The sequence below is a fragment of the Felis catus genome, chromosome A2 (genome assembly GCF_018350175.1).
Source record: "Felis catus isolate Fca126 chromosome A2, F.catus_Fca126_mat1.0, whole genome shotgun sequence".
NCBI classification, from domain to species: domain Eukaryota; kingdom Metazoa; phylum Chordata; class Mammalia; order Carnivora; family Felidae; genus Felis; species Felis catus.
The window spans coordinates 639,574-654,026 of NC_058369.1; the positions used below are offsets into that span (position 1 = coordinate 639,574).

Genomic DNA, 14,453 nt, shown 5'->3' on the forward strand with positions numbered 1-14,453 from the left:
AGGACCCTGTCTTTCCAAGTTCTCTGTGCCCCTGGGTCCCCAGAGAAAACCCGAACCAAAAGCAAGAGTGTGCAGTAAATATTTATAATCAACCAGAAAACAAACACAAGAAACTCCCATCACTGGATGGTACACAGACGGCACGAAGCTCCGAGGGGAGGGGCGGGGTGGGGCGACTCAGCCGCAGGCGAGGGCTGCCCCATCTTTTGGCAATAAATAAAGCTTGGGAAACTTGAAACCTTGGCCGTTTGGGTTTTGTGTCTTAAAACATGACAGAGTTCTGGCTGCTCTTTGGACGGTGCACCTGCGGGGCGGGCGGGTGGCCCACTCACATGCTTTGGGTGGGCGTGGGAACTCGGCGGGATGGGGTGGCGGCGAGGCGTTGTTTATTGCTCGGAGGGGGCGCAGACTGCCGCGAGCACATGCCGCAGTGAGGTAAACAGCTTCAGGGGTTTGGCGGCTGCGGCCTCCACCCGACCTGCGCTGCAGCGCCGGCGCCGGCCGGCCCCCGATCTCCGGAGCCCCGGGCCCCAGAGGGCCCGCGCGTGCGCCCTGGGGAGGCCTTCAGCGCGTGCAGCCCAGACTCGCCTCGAGGCTCCACTGGTCCTGGTAGGGGCGCCCTGCGCATGCGCCGCCCCGCACCGCCCGCCCCTGCCCCGGGGGAGCAGGTCCTGCGCCAGCGCCTCCCGGTGCTCTGTGCCCGAGACGCCACCACTCAGAGGCTGCCGTCTAGGGTGGAAGGCAGGTGGACGTTCTCCCCGGGAGCCCGAAGATGAGAGCCTGCCACGCCCCCTCCAGCCGAGCCAGGGCCCTGCAGCCTCGCGCTTTGGGAAGCCACAGGGCACCTGCTAAGTGCCCAACGGGGACCGTGTGCGCGTGCCCACCAGTGGCAGCTCGAGGGTGTCACGAGGACGCGAGCACGCGCACGTGGGGGCGTCCGGAAGTCCTGCGCGCGTGCGCGCGCTAGGCCCCGCGGCCCCAGCGCTCGCGCCCTGGAGCGTCGCGCCCCAGGCGGGTCCCGTGGCAGGGGTCCCGGGCGGCGCCGGAGAAGCTGACGAGGTGGGTGCAGGAGGCAGGGCTTAGGCAGGGCTGTGGTCGGGAGACGTGGGCGCGGCGGCGGCCAGCGTGGGAGCGGTGGCGATGGGCTGGGCGAGGCGCGGCGGGAAGAGTCTGTCATCGAGGCCAGCCGCCAGCTTGTCCAGCAGCGTCCCCGGGGGCCCGACGCACAGGCCCGAGCCGGGGCAGGTGCTGCTGCCACCGCCGGGCTCCTCCTCGATGACCGGGATGGCGGGCGCGGTCGGTTCGTCGCCCGCGCGGCCCTCTGGGGGGCAGTCGACGCTGTCGCCTCGGCGCAGAGGCGCGCGCGTGGGGCGGGAGTCGGCCCCAAAAGGGGCCGCGGGCGGGGCAGGGGTCGTGGCGCGCGCGCCGGGGTCGCTGTGCTGCCGGCCGCGCTGCTGCCACTGCTTGCGCGTGTGGGGGTGCGCGCGCACGCGATGGCGCGTGGCGCTGGGCAGCGTGTCGTCGAAGTGCGGGTCGTGGCGCAGGAACTCGTGGAAGAGGGCATCTGTCTTCTCGTCAATGCTGTAGTCGCGGCGCGGGGCGCGGCGGGGCCAGGCGCGCGGGCTGCGGGGTCGGACGGGCGCCTCGGTGGGCGCCGGCGCCCCCTCGAAACTGGTGCCCACAGTGGCCGTGCGGCCGGCGCTGGTGAAGGAAGAGCGCTTCTCGGACGCGCTGAGGAGCCCGTCCTCGCCGGCGCCGCGGCCCTCAATGCTGGCGTAGCCGCTGTCCATCTGCAACAGCTTCCGCGGACCTCCCGCCTCGCTGTCTGCCGGCCGGGGGGTGGGGGGCGGCGAGGGCGGTGGGAAAGTGGGCACGGTGGTCCCGGAGCCCGAGCCCGAGCTGTCGCCGCTGCGCACCGAGTCGCGGTCGTTGCCACTGCTGCTGTGGTCCGAGGCGGCAGCCGCGTGCAGCTCAAGAGAGGCTCGCAGGCTCCAGATATCCCGGTAGGTGGTCTGGGCCTGCTCTGGCCCCGAGTCCCGCTCACCATCAGATTCCTGCTGCAGCTCAGGCCCCGCACCACCACTGCGCTCGGGGGGAGACTCGGGGCTCGCTCCTCCCGCGGCGCCCGCCTCCTCCGCTGCCTCTAGCCTGCAAGCCAGGCCGCAGCAGTCAAGAAGGCTGTGCGCGCCCCTGCGTGTTCTCCCCAGCCACCCTGCCTCTGGGTCCGGAAGGGTGGGCGCCGGTGGGGACCCCCTAGGCTCGGCCAGGCTCTGCGGAGAGCGGATTTTAAGAAAATGCTGGCGGTCCCTGTTACAGGGGGTGGTTTCTGGATAAACCCCAAGCCTTCCTGGCACCTGCCTTTCAATCGTGGCTTTTTTTTTTTTTTTTTTTTCTTCAGTATCTGACCCAAGCACCTGCTGGCGTTGCAGGTGGCTGGCGCCTCATCCACAGAGTCAACATTCCCCTGTGGCGCTCCCCTCTTCCTAACACCTCAGCGGAGAAGGAAGTGGCTGGGATGGACGGGGCCAGGCGGGGAGTCCAGCTCGGCCCCTACTCCCCAGCGGGACTACTCAGGCAGCTTCACCACCCCAGTACCTCCGTCTGTGGGGCTGGGGGAGGGGGTGCTGCGGGCAGAAGCAGCCACAATTTCTGAGAAGGGGCCATCCAGCCTTCAGGAACATGGGCAGGAAGGAAGGGGCACCAGGCCACAGTGGACCCCTCGGGGCCGTGGACTCTAGCAGGAAGCAGTAACATCCAAGCAGGCACCCGCCCCTGGCAGCCCTGCCTGGGCAGGCGTCCTGTCCTGGGGACCCTGTGGCCATCGTCCAGGGCCCCACCTGCCCCTCTGCCCTTACCCAGTCTCCCCCAGTTTCCCTCTTCTGGTCCTTGCTGGAGAGGTGGCCCCAGTGAGGCAGTCTCCAGGAGGGACGATGGAGCTGGAAGAATGGGATATGTCTGCAGGGTGGGGAAAGCCCTCCCCAGGCCACTTAGCGGGGGACTGGGTGGGGCAGGGGCCCACAGGTCCACCCCTGACGCTTCTATCCACTACAAAATACCTGCCGAGAGCGGGGGATGGGCTGGCGGGGCTGGCCAGAAAGGGACGGGGGGGCGGGAAGGCCACCGTGTCGCCTGCGCTGGCGATGTACTGGATGAAGTCCATGTGGGGGGCGTCCCCCTCCTCCTGCTCGGTGCTCTCGCTGGCTGCCCGCTGCCGCTGGAAGTGGTGCCGCTTGGGGGAGCCTGTGCAGAGGAAGGCGCGTCAGCCTGCCCGAGTCCCTCCCGGCCCCGGGCCGCAAGGAGCCGCCTGGGTCAGGGGTGCGCTGAGGTGCCGCGGCGGTAGCGGGACCCCCAAGCAGCTCCGGCCACGAGAGCAAGGCCGGAGCAGGTCTGCACTGGGCACCTGGAGGCGGGCGCCGCTGAGCCAAGAGGCAGAAGCCGGGACACGTGGGAGGACGAGGGACAGGCTGGCTGGGGCCGCTGGGGGGAGAGAGGGGAGGCCTCTTCTGCCAGCTCGACCTCCACCCACGGGCCCCCTGGAGGGCCTAGGCGAAGCTCTGGTGGGAAAGGGAGGGGGACAGTCACCCGGCAAACAGGCCCCAGGCACTTGCACACCTATGCCTGGCTCTAATCACCCTCGGGGGCCACGGGCTCCGTCTCAGCTCCCGACGGCAGTGCAGTAGGCCGCCTTCCCCGCCCAGGAGCGCCTCGGCCAGAACTCGCTCCTCCTTCCCCTGCAGCGCTAGCTGGCACCAGGCCCCGACGAGGGGCTTGTGCTCTCTCCTTAGCTCTCCTGACCCCAGGACCCCCCACCTCCACAGGGCCGCCTGTCCCGTCCTGTCCCGGCCCAGCTCCCTTGGGCACGGGCCTGTTGGTACCCGCCGCTCAGGGTGGCCACCTCCCCACCCCGACACGTGCTCCTGCTCTGGGCTGACGATAAGAAGGCCCTATAGCCAGGGCTCCACGTGACCAGAGGCCTACAGGAGGCAAGAGCTGCCGCGTTAGTTCAGGGGTGGGTGCGCTACGGCTCGCAGGCCAGATGGGCCCATGACCTATCATCCTGAAGACCGTTTCGCACCGGCCCGTCCCTGCGTTCGCTTAGACACGCAGTCTGTGGCTGCTCCCACACGGCCCCGCCAGGCGGACCACGGATCCAAAACCGCTACGGTCTCGTAGCTTGCAGAAAAAGCTCACCCATCTCTGCTGTGGTCTGACGGTGCCCCTGCTTTACTGGAGCAGAGCGCACGGCCCAACCAGCTGTAAGCCCCGGGGCAAGATGCCCAGTGGCCAAGGGGTGCTGCTGGCCAGCCCGGGGCAGGAGCCCGAGGCCCCTGGGGAGCAGTGACCTTTCCCTGTGCAGAACCTCGCTGTGTAAGGCTGCCTGGGGCTGTACTCTCCGGGCCCTGGTCTCTACCCAGGGCCGCCGCTCACCTCTTGTGTCCAGACTAGATGCCCGCTGGCTGGGGTCCAGCTTCCATTTCTTGACCTTGAAGTACGGGCTGGCCCCGTCCAGGCTGGTGTGGCGCCGCAGGCGGGTGAAGAAATGCAGGACGGGTCCTGCCCCGGAGCCTGGACCTGCCTCCTCGGGTCCCCCTGTGGCCCCTGACCCGACCGGCTTGGTGCTCCGGGCGCCTGCATCCGCCTGGAAGGAAGGAGGGAGGCGATCAGGCACAAAGACCCTCCCGGTGCTGCCCCAGCCTGGGCCGCAGCTCTGCGCTCCCCCCTCCCCACCCCCAGTGCAGAGGGGGAACACACAGCTCTCAGCGGGTGGGTGGCAGCGGGACTAAGCTCAGGGGTTCAGCCAGGCGCTGGGCAGCTCTGTGGTCCCCAGCCCCGGACAGACGGGCTCCTGAGGACGAGTGTCAGAGAGCTCGCGTCCCTGGTCTGAGGAGTGCCCCGTGCGTGTGTTCTACGCCCTGCCGGCCCCTCTCCCTCCCACGCAGGGGGACCGGGCAGGAGCAAGGGAAGCCATGGCAGGGGGGAGGCCACAGGCTGACCTCGGTCCTGGAGTGGGGCAGGGAGGGGAGGGGCCGCTCGGGGGCCCTCACCCAGGCGCCTTCCCCGGAGTCGCTGGACGCCAAGGGGCTGATCTCGAAGTCGGCAGGGCCCGCGGCCGAGTTGTAGGGGTCACCTGGCAGGGCGGAGCTGGGGCCCACAGAGCGGCCGGTGAGGGCCTTCCCCGGGGGCTGGGGGAGGAAGCAGTAACAGGTCAAAGAGCACGGGTGCGTGAGGGGGAGCGCTGGACCCACAGCCCTCTGTGCACCCGAGCCAGGCGCCCCCTCCCTGTCCTGAGGTGCGGGGCCCAGCCCAGAGGGTGGGTGTCCCGCCCGCTGAGCACCAGGCTGGCGGCCGCCCGCACGCTCACCTGGAATATGGCGAGACTGGCCTTGGGGGCGGCAGCGGCGTGTGGGGGGGTGGTGGCGCTGGCTTCACCCAAGTCGCACTCGTGGATGGTGATGATCTTGAGGGGTGGCAGGTGCAGGTGGGTGAGGCGGGCATTCTTCAGGTGGTGGAAGTCCCCCTCCGTCAGGGTGTACCTGCGCCCGGCACGCCTGCCCGTCACCACGCCAGCCGGCCCCCGTGCTCAGCCCGAACCCCCGAGCCCACCCCTGCTGCCGTCCCTGTTGGTTTGGGGTCGGGGGTGGAAGGCAGGGCCCGACTCCCAGGGAGCCCAATCACAGGGCATCAGGCTCCCACCCCTCCCCAGGGACTGGGTCCCTTCGTGCTGAGCCACTCCTTACCGGCGCCCCTTGTCCTGTGACTTCCGACTCTGCTCAAACAGGGCTGCTTCGTTGAAGGACACCCGGCGGCCCGTGGAGCTGGTGGACAGGAAGCGCTCCGTCTCCGCGTCCTGGCCCTCGGGGTCCTCCCCCCTGAAGTCAGGGTCTGCGAGGAGAGCCGAGAGGGTGGGCCCCGGGCGGGCCTCGCCTGGTGCTGGACCGGCGACTGGCTGGGGGGTGGGTCGGGGAAGGGTCGAGGGGTGGGGCCCGACTGAGCGCTGGGACGGGGCAGGGGCGAGGTGGGCACTCACACATCCGCTCACACACTCACTCGCTCAGCACGCGCCTGTGAGCACCTACGCGGGCTCTAAGGAAACAGAGATGAGTCGGAATCGAGCTGCGCCCAGTCTGGTGGGGGAGACAGACAGACACAGCCGGTCAGGCGGCCCAAGGGGGCGGGCAGGAGGGCGGGCAGGTGGGCAGGGGTCAGGGCCTGGCGGGGCGCCGCACCTTGGGCAGGATGGGCGCTGCTGTCCAGGTACGTGGTGGTGGTCTTCTCTGCTTCCTCCATGGCTCTGGGGAGAGACCGCGGGGGGCCCCAAGGTGGGACGGGGCAGGCAGACAGTGCTGCCCGAGCTCCTCCCGCCTAGCCGCAGCCCAGGCACCCCGCACTCACCCGGCCCCGCACAGGCCCCCGGATGCCCGCAGAGCAAGCGCGCGCTGGCGCGCGTCCCCTCTCCTCTCCACCCCCCCCCCCCCCCGCTGGCGCTCCCAGGGGGGCCCCACGGCTGGGTGGGCTGCACACCTGTTGAAGCGCCGGTGGACCTCCCAGCAGCGCCTGCACAGGAGCAGGACTCCGGACAGCACCACCAGAGTGCCACCGACAAAGAGCGACAGGACCACCACCAGCAGCACGTAGTTGTTGAGGATGGGGTCAGGCTCCGCCTGTGGGCCGGCAGGGGTCAGGACCGCTGGGGGCGGCCTCCGGAGGCCCGGCCCGCCCCGCCCAGCAGCCCCACTCCGGGCCCCCTCACTCACGGTGGGGCTGCTGGTGGTGTTGTCCCACCTCGAGGTCAGGGCAGCCGTGGCGGCGGTGCTTGCGGCGGCGGTGGTGGCCATGGTGGGCGTGGGCTGCATCTTGAAGCTAGGAGGAGGGGCCTGGGGGGGGGGCAGGGCGTGCTCAGACCAGCTCCTCCGCCTGCTCTCCCTCCCGGGTCCCAGAGAGAGGGAGTGGGAGTGAGAGTCCACAGGGGGGCGGTGACTCACGGAGAGGTGGAGGAGAGCCCCGGGGCAGCCCCCACCCCGCTTAGATCGACGCCGGGACCTCCGTTTCCCCCTGCTCAAAACGGGGGAGGCGTCTGCTCTCCACCACCTCCCCAGCCGGTGGGGCCGGCCCGGCGAGCTGGCCGGGAAGCCTGCCCGCAAAAGGGGAAGCACTCCTAGGAGGAATAGGGAAACTGAGGATGTCAGCTCGCTCCCGCGAGACCCAGGAGCCCTGCCTGCCCCCTCACGGGAGAGGAAGGGGCTGCCCCAGCGCCAGAGGCTGGTTCCGCGGTAGCGGTACAGGGACCGTGGAGGGGGGCGGAGGCACGGAGCTCAAGAGACTACCAAGTCACGACTCCCGGAGGTAGCTGTCCCCCCCCCCACACCCGGTGCTAGGGGGAGCGAAAAGGCCAAAGAAGGCGCATGTGTTCCCAGCCCTGAAGAATCTGGTTCCCATGGCGACCGAGCCAGCGGGCCGAGCGGGGAGGGGGAAGTGGGGGGGGGTTGCCAGGGAGCACTGCGGAGAGGAGGGGGCGCGGGGGAGGGAGGCCTCCTGCAGGGCGGCTTGAGCCGGTCCTGGGCGGCAAGATGGCTGCTGCAGCGGCCTCCCCGCCGGTGCCCAGCGCGGGGCCCGGCGCCTCGGCGGGCGAGCAGGCCAGCCTCCACCTCTGCCTGGCGCTAGGAGTAAACGGAGGCCGGGGACGGGAGCTCAGCCCTCGGCAAAGGGACTGCTCGCACGTTGCACCTGATGGCCCTCCCCAACGCCAGCTCCTCCCGGTGGGAAGGACCGGGGACTGCACTCCGGGATCTCAGGGAGCAGAGTCCGGGCCGGGATGACCACCAGCGCTCAGTAGGCAGGGCGTGCGTTCGGTCCTTCCCCAGAGGAAAGAGGGAACCTGTACACAGGCTCCCGCGTCCCCGACGCTTTCGGGTTTAACCCCACTCGACAGCGGGGTAAAGAGGCCCAGAGACGGGGGGGCGGCGGGCACTGGCGACACCCAGGTGTTCTCAGCGCCGCGGTCCGAGAACGGCCCGGCTCCCGGGTATCCTCTGGGGGAGGGGGCGCGCATAAGTAGGTCGGGAAATGAGTTCCGGCTGTAGGGGGAGGGGGCAGGAGCGGAGGGACCGTGACAGGAGACCAGAAAAGATGGCAGGAGGCCGAAGGGGAAGAGAGGTGGACTCGCGGGGGTAGGCGGGGACCGGAGCCGAGGGCGGACGCTCCCCACGGGCCCGCCCCTGAGGTCCAGCCGGGCCTCCCCGAGCTCGCTCGCCACCGCGCCCATCCCCGCGCCCCCGGCCGGCCCCGGGGAAGAGCATGGCGAGCCCTGGAGGAGAGGCAGGAAGCCAGACTCCGGGCGCATCCCCGCTTCGGGCTAATCCCGGAGACGGGAGACGCAGACGCCATCACCCTCGCTGGAACTCACAGGGGAAACTGAGGCCGGGGGAGGGCGTGGGCGGGGGAATGTTCCTTTCCAGGCCGCGACGGGGAATGCAGGTTGCCCCCCCACGCCCGCCCCAGCCCCCGACTCCCACCCCCTCCCTCCGGTCTCGCCGCCTCGCGGGAAGGGCCGGTGGTCCGGAGCCAGGTCGGGCCCCGGAGCCGGCGGCGATCGCGGGCCGCACGGCCCCCCGCCTGCCCCCGCCCGCCTCGGCGTATCCCCGGGCCCGCCGCGCCTACCTCAGCGCCGGGGCGCGCGGCCCATGGGGGGCGGGCGGGCGGGCGGCTGCGCGGCGTTCCCGGCGGGCTCCGGTGCCCGGTGGCCGCGGAGCAGGCGGAGAATTTATGAATGGAGAGCGCGGCGCGCGGGGGAGGCAGGGCGCAAGAGGAGGGACCGCGCACGTGACCGCGTTGGCGGCGAGCCCGCTCCGACCCGCTGGGTGCCACCCGGTCCCGGGCAGACCGCCCCCGCCGCGCTCGCTGCCGCGTCTGGCTCGCAGCGCGCCGGCCACCGCCTCCCCTTCCCTTCCGGCGGGAGTGGGGGGCGGAGCCTGCGCTCCCGGACGCCCCCTCCCCACTCCGAGCCGCCCTCTCCCGCGGCCGCTGAGTCTCCACCCCCTCCCCTGCGGCACTGCTCCGGACCCTCGCCAGGGTCCGAGGGACCGGGGGCCGGGAACGTCGGGGAGGAGACGGGTGCGTCGGCTTCCCCTCCTTCGCCTCCCCCAACTTGGGGGCCCCCAGGATGCAGTCTAGGCGGTGTTGGACACATGCCCCCCACTTTCTCCCCCAATGTGCTGCAGACATTGTCAGGTTCACCGGGCGCTCTGCCTGTGGGGACGAGCAACGGGCCAAGGTAGTCACTATAATCTGTGCTGAGTGCCACCAGGGCCTTCGCAGCCCCGGGGTGACATCTGAACTACTCTGGCAGAAACTCCATGTCTGGTGAATCCCAAAGCTGCTCCCCCTTCTTCTCAGAGACTAGTGCTTCATCCTTCTAGATGCTTAGGACACCAGCCTGCACTGGCCTGGCCTGGGTCCTAGCCCAGCCCACCTGGCCCTACGCTCAGCACCCCACAATGGCACCTCTTTCTCCAGTGAAAACTGACACTGCCAGTCGAACCTCAGGGCCTTTGCACTTGCAGGTGCTGGGCCTGTCCGGCTCTTTCTCCACTCAGCTTCAAGATTCACTCCTTGGCCTCCTTCAACTCTCTCCCAAATGGCCGAGTCCCGTTATATCTCTTCATGGCTACCTTTGGTAACACAGCAACTCACACCCCACGTTTCAGTCCCCTGCTTCTTTCCACGGTCCTCGTGTTGTCTGTTATTTGCTCCAGTGTATTGTGTCGCTCCTCACCCCTTCCCCCACTACAGGGGTGAGTTCCAAGTCAAGCGCTGGGTCCCCAGGGGCTTGCACACTGGAGACAAGAATGTGCTTGTTAAGTGGGTAAATACCCAGCAAAGCTGGCTTAAGCGAGTGGGAGCTGAATGTGCAAAGGACCTGAGGTAAGAAACCGTGTTTGTAGCTCAACATGTGTTGGAAGGAACAAGGAAAGCCATCTTGTGGTTCCCAGCAGGAGAATGACCTGGTACCTCTGGCTGTGTGTGAAGGCACCTGCAGCGAGGGGAGGACAGGGGAGGAGGCTGGGGCCATCCAAACCAGTGATCGTGGCCATAGTGGCCCAACTGAGTGGACAGGTCCTGCCGATGGGTCCACTGGAGATTTCCAGAATAACGCTGGGTTTGGGACTCGACTAACAGGTGGTGCCTTTACCCATTGGCCACCCTGGAGTAGAAACTGGACAGAAATTGTCCAATGGATGGGTTCCAGGAGCCGAATGATTAGGCAGATTAGGCTTGCCTCCATGTGGGGGCCAGAGCTCTGGGAAAAGTTGGGCTGAACACAGGATGCACCCCTAGAAACGCGAGTAGGGCTTCCATCTGCGCACACACACACACAGCGCCAGGATGTCCGTCACGGCACTGGCCCAGAGGGGACGGGGGCTTGGGCACTAGGCCTGGGTCCTCCCTCGTTTGCAGACCCCAGGCGGCCGAGGCGCTGGAAGGCAGGGAGCTAGGGCGCGGACAGCCCCTGGGGTTGGAGAGCCAATGGAGCAACACCTTGACGCAACGACCCCGTCCAGGTGCGACACCACCTCTGCAGCCTGCATACCTCGCTCGGGAGCCAAGTCCCTTCCCGGCGTGGGCCCCAGGCCCGTGCATCCCGCACTCCGCGTTTTCCCTCAGACCAAGATGTGGGCCTGGGGGCCTGGCCTGGGGCGCCACCTGCGTGTGCGCGGGGGCGGAGTGGTGACGTCAACGCCGTGAGCGAGGCTGCGCGAGCCGCGGTGACATCAGCAGAGCCCCGGGCCGCCCGCGCACGCGTCCGTGCGTCACCGGCGCGCGGGGGCGGTGGCCGGGCGGGGCTGGGGCGAGCGCATCTCCGGTCGCGGGGCGCCCTCTGCTGGCGTCCTTGGGGATTGTATTCGAGCCGCGCCGGCTGGCCGTCCCCGCAACGTCTGCGTCTCTGACAGTCCGCTGGCTGCCCGCTCCCGCGTCCCCCCCCCCATTCTGCTTTTCTTTTTCCTTTTTTTTTTTTTTTTTGGAGTTTATTTTTAAGTCATCTCTGCATCCAACATGGGGTTTGAACTCACAACCCTGAGATCAAGAGTTGCATGCTCTTCAGACTGGGCCAGCCAGGCGCCCCTGTTTTTCTTTTTTAGTTAACTTCTAACACGCTGTATGATTTGCGTATTCGTTACACTGAGTGTTAAACGTCCCCACCACCCCAAACCAGAGCCGGAATCTTGGTATATCCCTTGATGGCTCTCTAGCGCCTGGCATCCCCACGAGCGTCCCCCCAAATTTTGAATGCAAGTGACTCCTGTTCCGCGCAGGCTTCCGGTCCTCCCCTTCCCCCCCCCCCCCCCACCTTACCACCGGCAGGCTCCTGGGACTGGAAGGCAACTACAACCCCCAGCATGCTATGCGCGGAGCTCGGCGCGTCGTTGTTAAAGTCGCCTGCGGCTTGCTGGGGGTCGTAGTTCGCGCGTGCGCCTTCGCCCGGACTCCTCTTCCCAGACGTCTCTGCGCGTCGTCCTCCTCGTCCTCCTGGTTGCCCGCTTTCGGCCGGAGTCCGTTCGCAGCCGTCGCCATGCTGCCCGTCGCGGTCCTGCGCCGTCCCGGCCTGCGCTGCCTCGTCCGTCAGGCCCGCGCCTACGCTGAGGCTGCGGCTGCGCCGGCCCCGGCTGCGGGCCCGGGCCAGATGTCCTTCACCTTCGCCTCACCCACGCAGGTTCGGACTCCGGTCGGGCTCGGGACCCCTCCTTGATCACCACCTCCAGTCGGGACCCGCTGTGGTCCGCAATCGGAGACCTCCAACCTTTGGGTTGTCGACCCTCATTTATTCCGCTCCCTGTGCCCCCTCCCCCGTGTGGTCCGAAATCCATCCCCAGGCCACCGCCTCCTGCTCCGGATCCATGTCCGCCTTCCGCACCCCGGATCCGCGTCGGCGCCCCATTGTGGTCAGGACTCCGGGATCCCCAGCCTCCGAGTCTCGGAGATCCCTCACTCCCCCTCCAGGACCCCGGACCGATGCCCCCTCCACCTGTGTCCCTCCGAGAGCCACCCCCCAACCCCTGTGTCGTTGACCCACGCCCTACGCCTTTCCAAGTGGTGTGGAATCCGAGCCCCATAAAGCTTTCCGAGTTCCCGAGCCTTCCGCCTGGAATCCAACGCCCCAGGGCCGGACCTCAGCGTTCGCCCCGTCCCGCAGAACCCCGAGCCTCAGACACTTGTTGTCTTGTGTCTTCCTGGGTCGGCGCCCTTCTTGGCAACTTCTTGGCAGTGTTTCTGTGGGGACGGGCTCCGTCTGGATTTTATCTTCTGTGCGCTAAGATGCTGCTAGAGAACCAAAACAAGTATGCGCGTCCTCGTGGCTGCTTCCGTGTGTGTTCTGTCGCCGTGGGGTCTTGCCTTGGGCCGTTTCACTGCAGGGCAGACTGAGATCCGGGCGGGGAGGACTGGCCTGCAGGGATTCCCCGCGTGTTCTTCCAGGTATTTTTCAATGGTGCCAACGTCCGGCAAGTGGACGTTCCCACGCAGACGGGAGCCTTTGGCATCCTGGCGGCCCACGTACCCACCTTGCAGGTGCTGCGGCCGGGGCTGGTTGTTGTCCACGCCGAGGACGGCACCACCTCCAAATACTTTGGTGAGTGCACCGGGAAGGGGCTGGGCGGGGCCACGTGCTTCAGCAGGCCCAAGTGTCTGGCTTCTCCGTGTGGATAGAAGCAGAGCCCACGAGAGAGACAAACCCGTGCCTCCAGTAGCTTGTGGTGGGTCAGGGTCTCGGTGGGGGCCAGGCGTCTGAGAGGGAAGTCCAGTCCTGTCGCAGAGGAGCCGATGGAGAGGGCGGGGGGGGGGTACTGGATCCTAAGGAGAGCGTGCAGCAACACGACTCTGAGGTACAGCCAAGATGCAGACCCGGCGCCCCGCTCACCCCTGACCCTGGCTCAGCTGATGGGCTGGTGCTGGTGGGTGAAGGAAGGAGGCCTTGTGCCCCGTGTGCAGGTGCCAGTGGGCGACCATGGGCCCTGTGGGCATCGGCCTGTCTCCCATGCTAGACGGCTCTGGAGCCGCTTCTGTGGCTCTGGCTGACAGGGTCCCCCGCACCCGAACACGGGACTCTCACGGCTGTCTTCTCCCGCAGTGAGTAGCGGCTCCGTCACAGTGAACGCTGATTCCTCAGTGCAGCTGTTGGCTGAAGAGGCCGTGACCTTGGACATGCTGGACGTGGGGGTGAGTGTTCCAGGGGAAGCCGATGGACCCAGGAGGCCACATCTGAGCCAGGGCACCAGGCGGGGTCGCTGCTTGGCTCTCACCTGCTTCCCACTTCCTGCAGGCCGCCAAGGTGAACTTGGAGAAGGCGCAGTCGGAGCTGTCAGGGGCAGCAGACGAGGCCTCCAGGGCCGAGATCCAAATCCGCATCGAGGCCAACGAGGCCCTGGTGAAAGCTCTCGAGTAGGCGGTCCGTGGCCCTTGCCAGCGGGGAAACCGAGGCCCAGGACCGGACCGGGGATGTCCCGGGCAGGCTGAACCAGCTCGCGTGGGTCGTCTGATTGGGGGTGGGGAAGTGGGGAGAGAGGGGCCTCGAGCCACCTGGGGGAGTCTTGGGCGGAGGGAGCGGTCTTGCCAAGAGGCCGCCAGGGGGCAGCACACTGTCAGGCCTCCTAGCGAAGGGGGGCTTGCTGAGACCCTGCTCTGCGTCTCACCCTTCCAGCCGCTCCCCCCACCCCGCCCCAACCCGACGTGCCACCCACTTTCTCTCTAACCTTGTAGACTCTGCTGTGGAGCCCTCAGCTCCTCGTCCTGCCCCTGGGACAGCCCGCTCCCAGCTTGAGCCCCCCATTAAAAACCAGGGACCTGACTCGTGTATGCTGGTTTTGTCTCCTGTCTGGGCCTGTGGCTTCAGGACCTTGCCTGGCCTTTCCCGCAGTGCTCCTGTGCCCCCAGTGTGACGAGACGTTCAGTACCAGCCTCGGCCTCCAGGGTGTCGAAGCTGTGGCCCAAGAGATCCTTGAGGGTCTGGAGTAAACCGAGGAGCGGGGAGCTTACTCAGTGAAACCACGGTGGGTGGTGGGCAGGGCGTTTGCCATCATCCCAGGAGGGTGGGTGTGGGCAAAGTTGCTGGCGGGGCCTGGGGACACAGCAGGCGGGGGCGTGGCCGCTGTTCCTGGGCTGGGCCTGGGCTGCTGGACAGCCCCCTGGGGCTCTGCCAGGTTTCAGGCTGCCCTGTGGGCTCCCCGGCCCGCCCCAGCCACGCTGGGAAGAGGCGGGCCCTGCCTGCTCCCACAGAGGCCCAGCCCTCTGCTCACCCGGCCTGTGGGTGGCCTGGGCTGGCCTTGCGCCCTCCTCCTCGGTGGTGTTGGCACCTCTGTGGCATCCGGGCCCCTGGGCTGGCCCCAGATGGGGTGGGGCAGCCGGGCGGGGGCAGCCCTGGCACCGGGCAGCTGCTCCATTCCTTCCCTTTTGCAACCGTG

The 14,453-nt window shown here is 68.0% G+C and overlaps 2 protein-coding genes across 9 annotated transcripts; one reads left to right on the forward strand and one right to left on the reverse strand.

Moving 5' to 3' along the window:
- Positions 1–68: 68 nt before the first annotated feature.
- Positions 69–11,013, reverse strand: LOC101085272 (CACN subunit beta associated regulatory protein). 8 transcript variants are annotated; one of them, XM_045042680.1, is made up of 11 exons: positions 8,659–11,008; positions 6,756–6,875; positions 6,523–6,662; positions 6,228–6,292; positions 5,739–5,883; positions 5,363–5,534; positions 4,995–5,183; positions 4,429–4,639; positions 3,057–3,240; positions 2,856–2,936; positions 69–2,148 (listed from the first exon to the last, which is right to left on the reverse strand). In XM_045042680.1, exons 1-11 carry the CDS (start codon positions 9,220–9,222, stop codon positions 1,080–1,082), a joined length of 2,940 nt encoding a protein of 979 aa, XP_044898615.1. In that variant the 5' UTR covers positions 9,223–11,008; the 3' UTR covers positions 69–1,079. The 8 variants fall into 8 exon arrangements, with proteins under 8 accessions (XP_044898615.1, XP_044898623.1, XP_044898607.1 ...); XM_045042688.1 differs by having other exon boundaries at positions 2,856–3,240; positions 5,046–5,142; positions 5,363–5,458; positions 8,659–11,013; XM_045042672.1 differs by having other exon boundaries at positions 2,856–3,240; positions 4,995–5,142; positions 5,363–5,458; positions 8,659–11,013.
- A 480-nt stretch (positions 11,014–11,493) lies between these two features.
- On the forward strand, positions 11,494–13,840 carry ATP5F1D (ATP synthase F1 subunit delta). The gene is made up of 4 exons (XM_003981606.6): positions 11,494–11,710; positions 12,472–12,625; positions 13,124–13,212; positions 13,316–13,840. Exons 1-4 carry the CDS (start codon positions 11,570–11,572, stop codon positions 13,436–13,438), a joined length of 507 nt encoding a protein of 168 aa, XP_003981655.3. The 5' UTR covers positions 11,494–11,569; the 3' UTR covers positions 13,439–13,840.
- The last annotated feature ends 613 nt before the right edge of the window (positions 13,841–14,453 follow it).

What these genes read in the sequence shown, in the direction of transcription:
- LOC101085272 (XM_045042669.1), bottom strand. Translation starts at nt 9,222, where the DNA reads ATGTCTGCAGCACATTGGGGGAGAAAGTGGGGGGCATGTGTCCAACAC. An exon ending in CCGCGCGCCCCGGCGCTGAG is followed by an intron (nt 6,876 to 8,658) that starts GTAGGCGCGGCG and finishes CCCCCCCCCCAG; the next exon opens with GCCCCTCCTCCTAGCTTCAA. An exon ending in GTCCACCGGCGCTTCAACAG is followed by an intron (nt 6,293 to 6,522) that starts GTGTGCAGCCCA and finishes GTCTCTCCCCAG; the next exon opens with AGCCATGGAGGAAGCAGAGA.
- ATP5F1D (XM_003981606.6), top strand. Translation starts at nt 11,570, where the DNA reads ATGCTGCCCGTCGCGGTCCTGCGCCGTCCCGGCCTGCGCTGCCTCGTC. An exon ending in CCTTCGCCTCACCCACGCAG is followed by an intron (nt 11,711 to 12,471) that starts GTTCGGACTCCG and finishes GTGTTCTTCCAG; the next exon opens with GTATTTTTCAATGGTGCCAA. An exon ending in CACCACCTCCAAATACTTTG is followed by an intron (nt 12,626 to 13,123) that starts GTGAGTGCACCG and finishes CTTCTCCCGCAG; the next exon opens with TGAGTAGCGGCTCCGTCACA.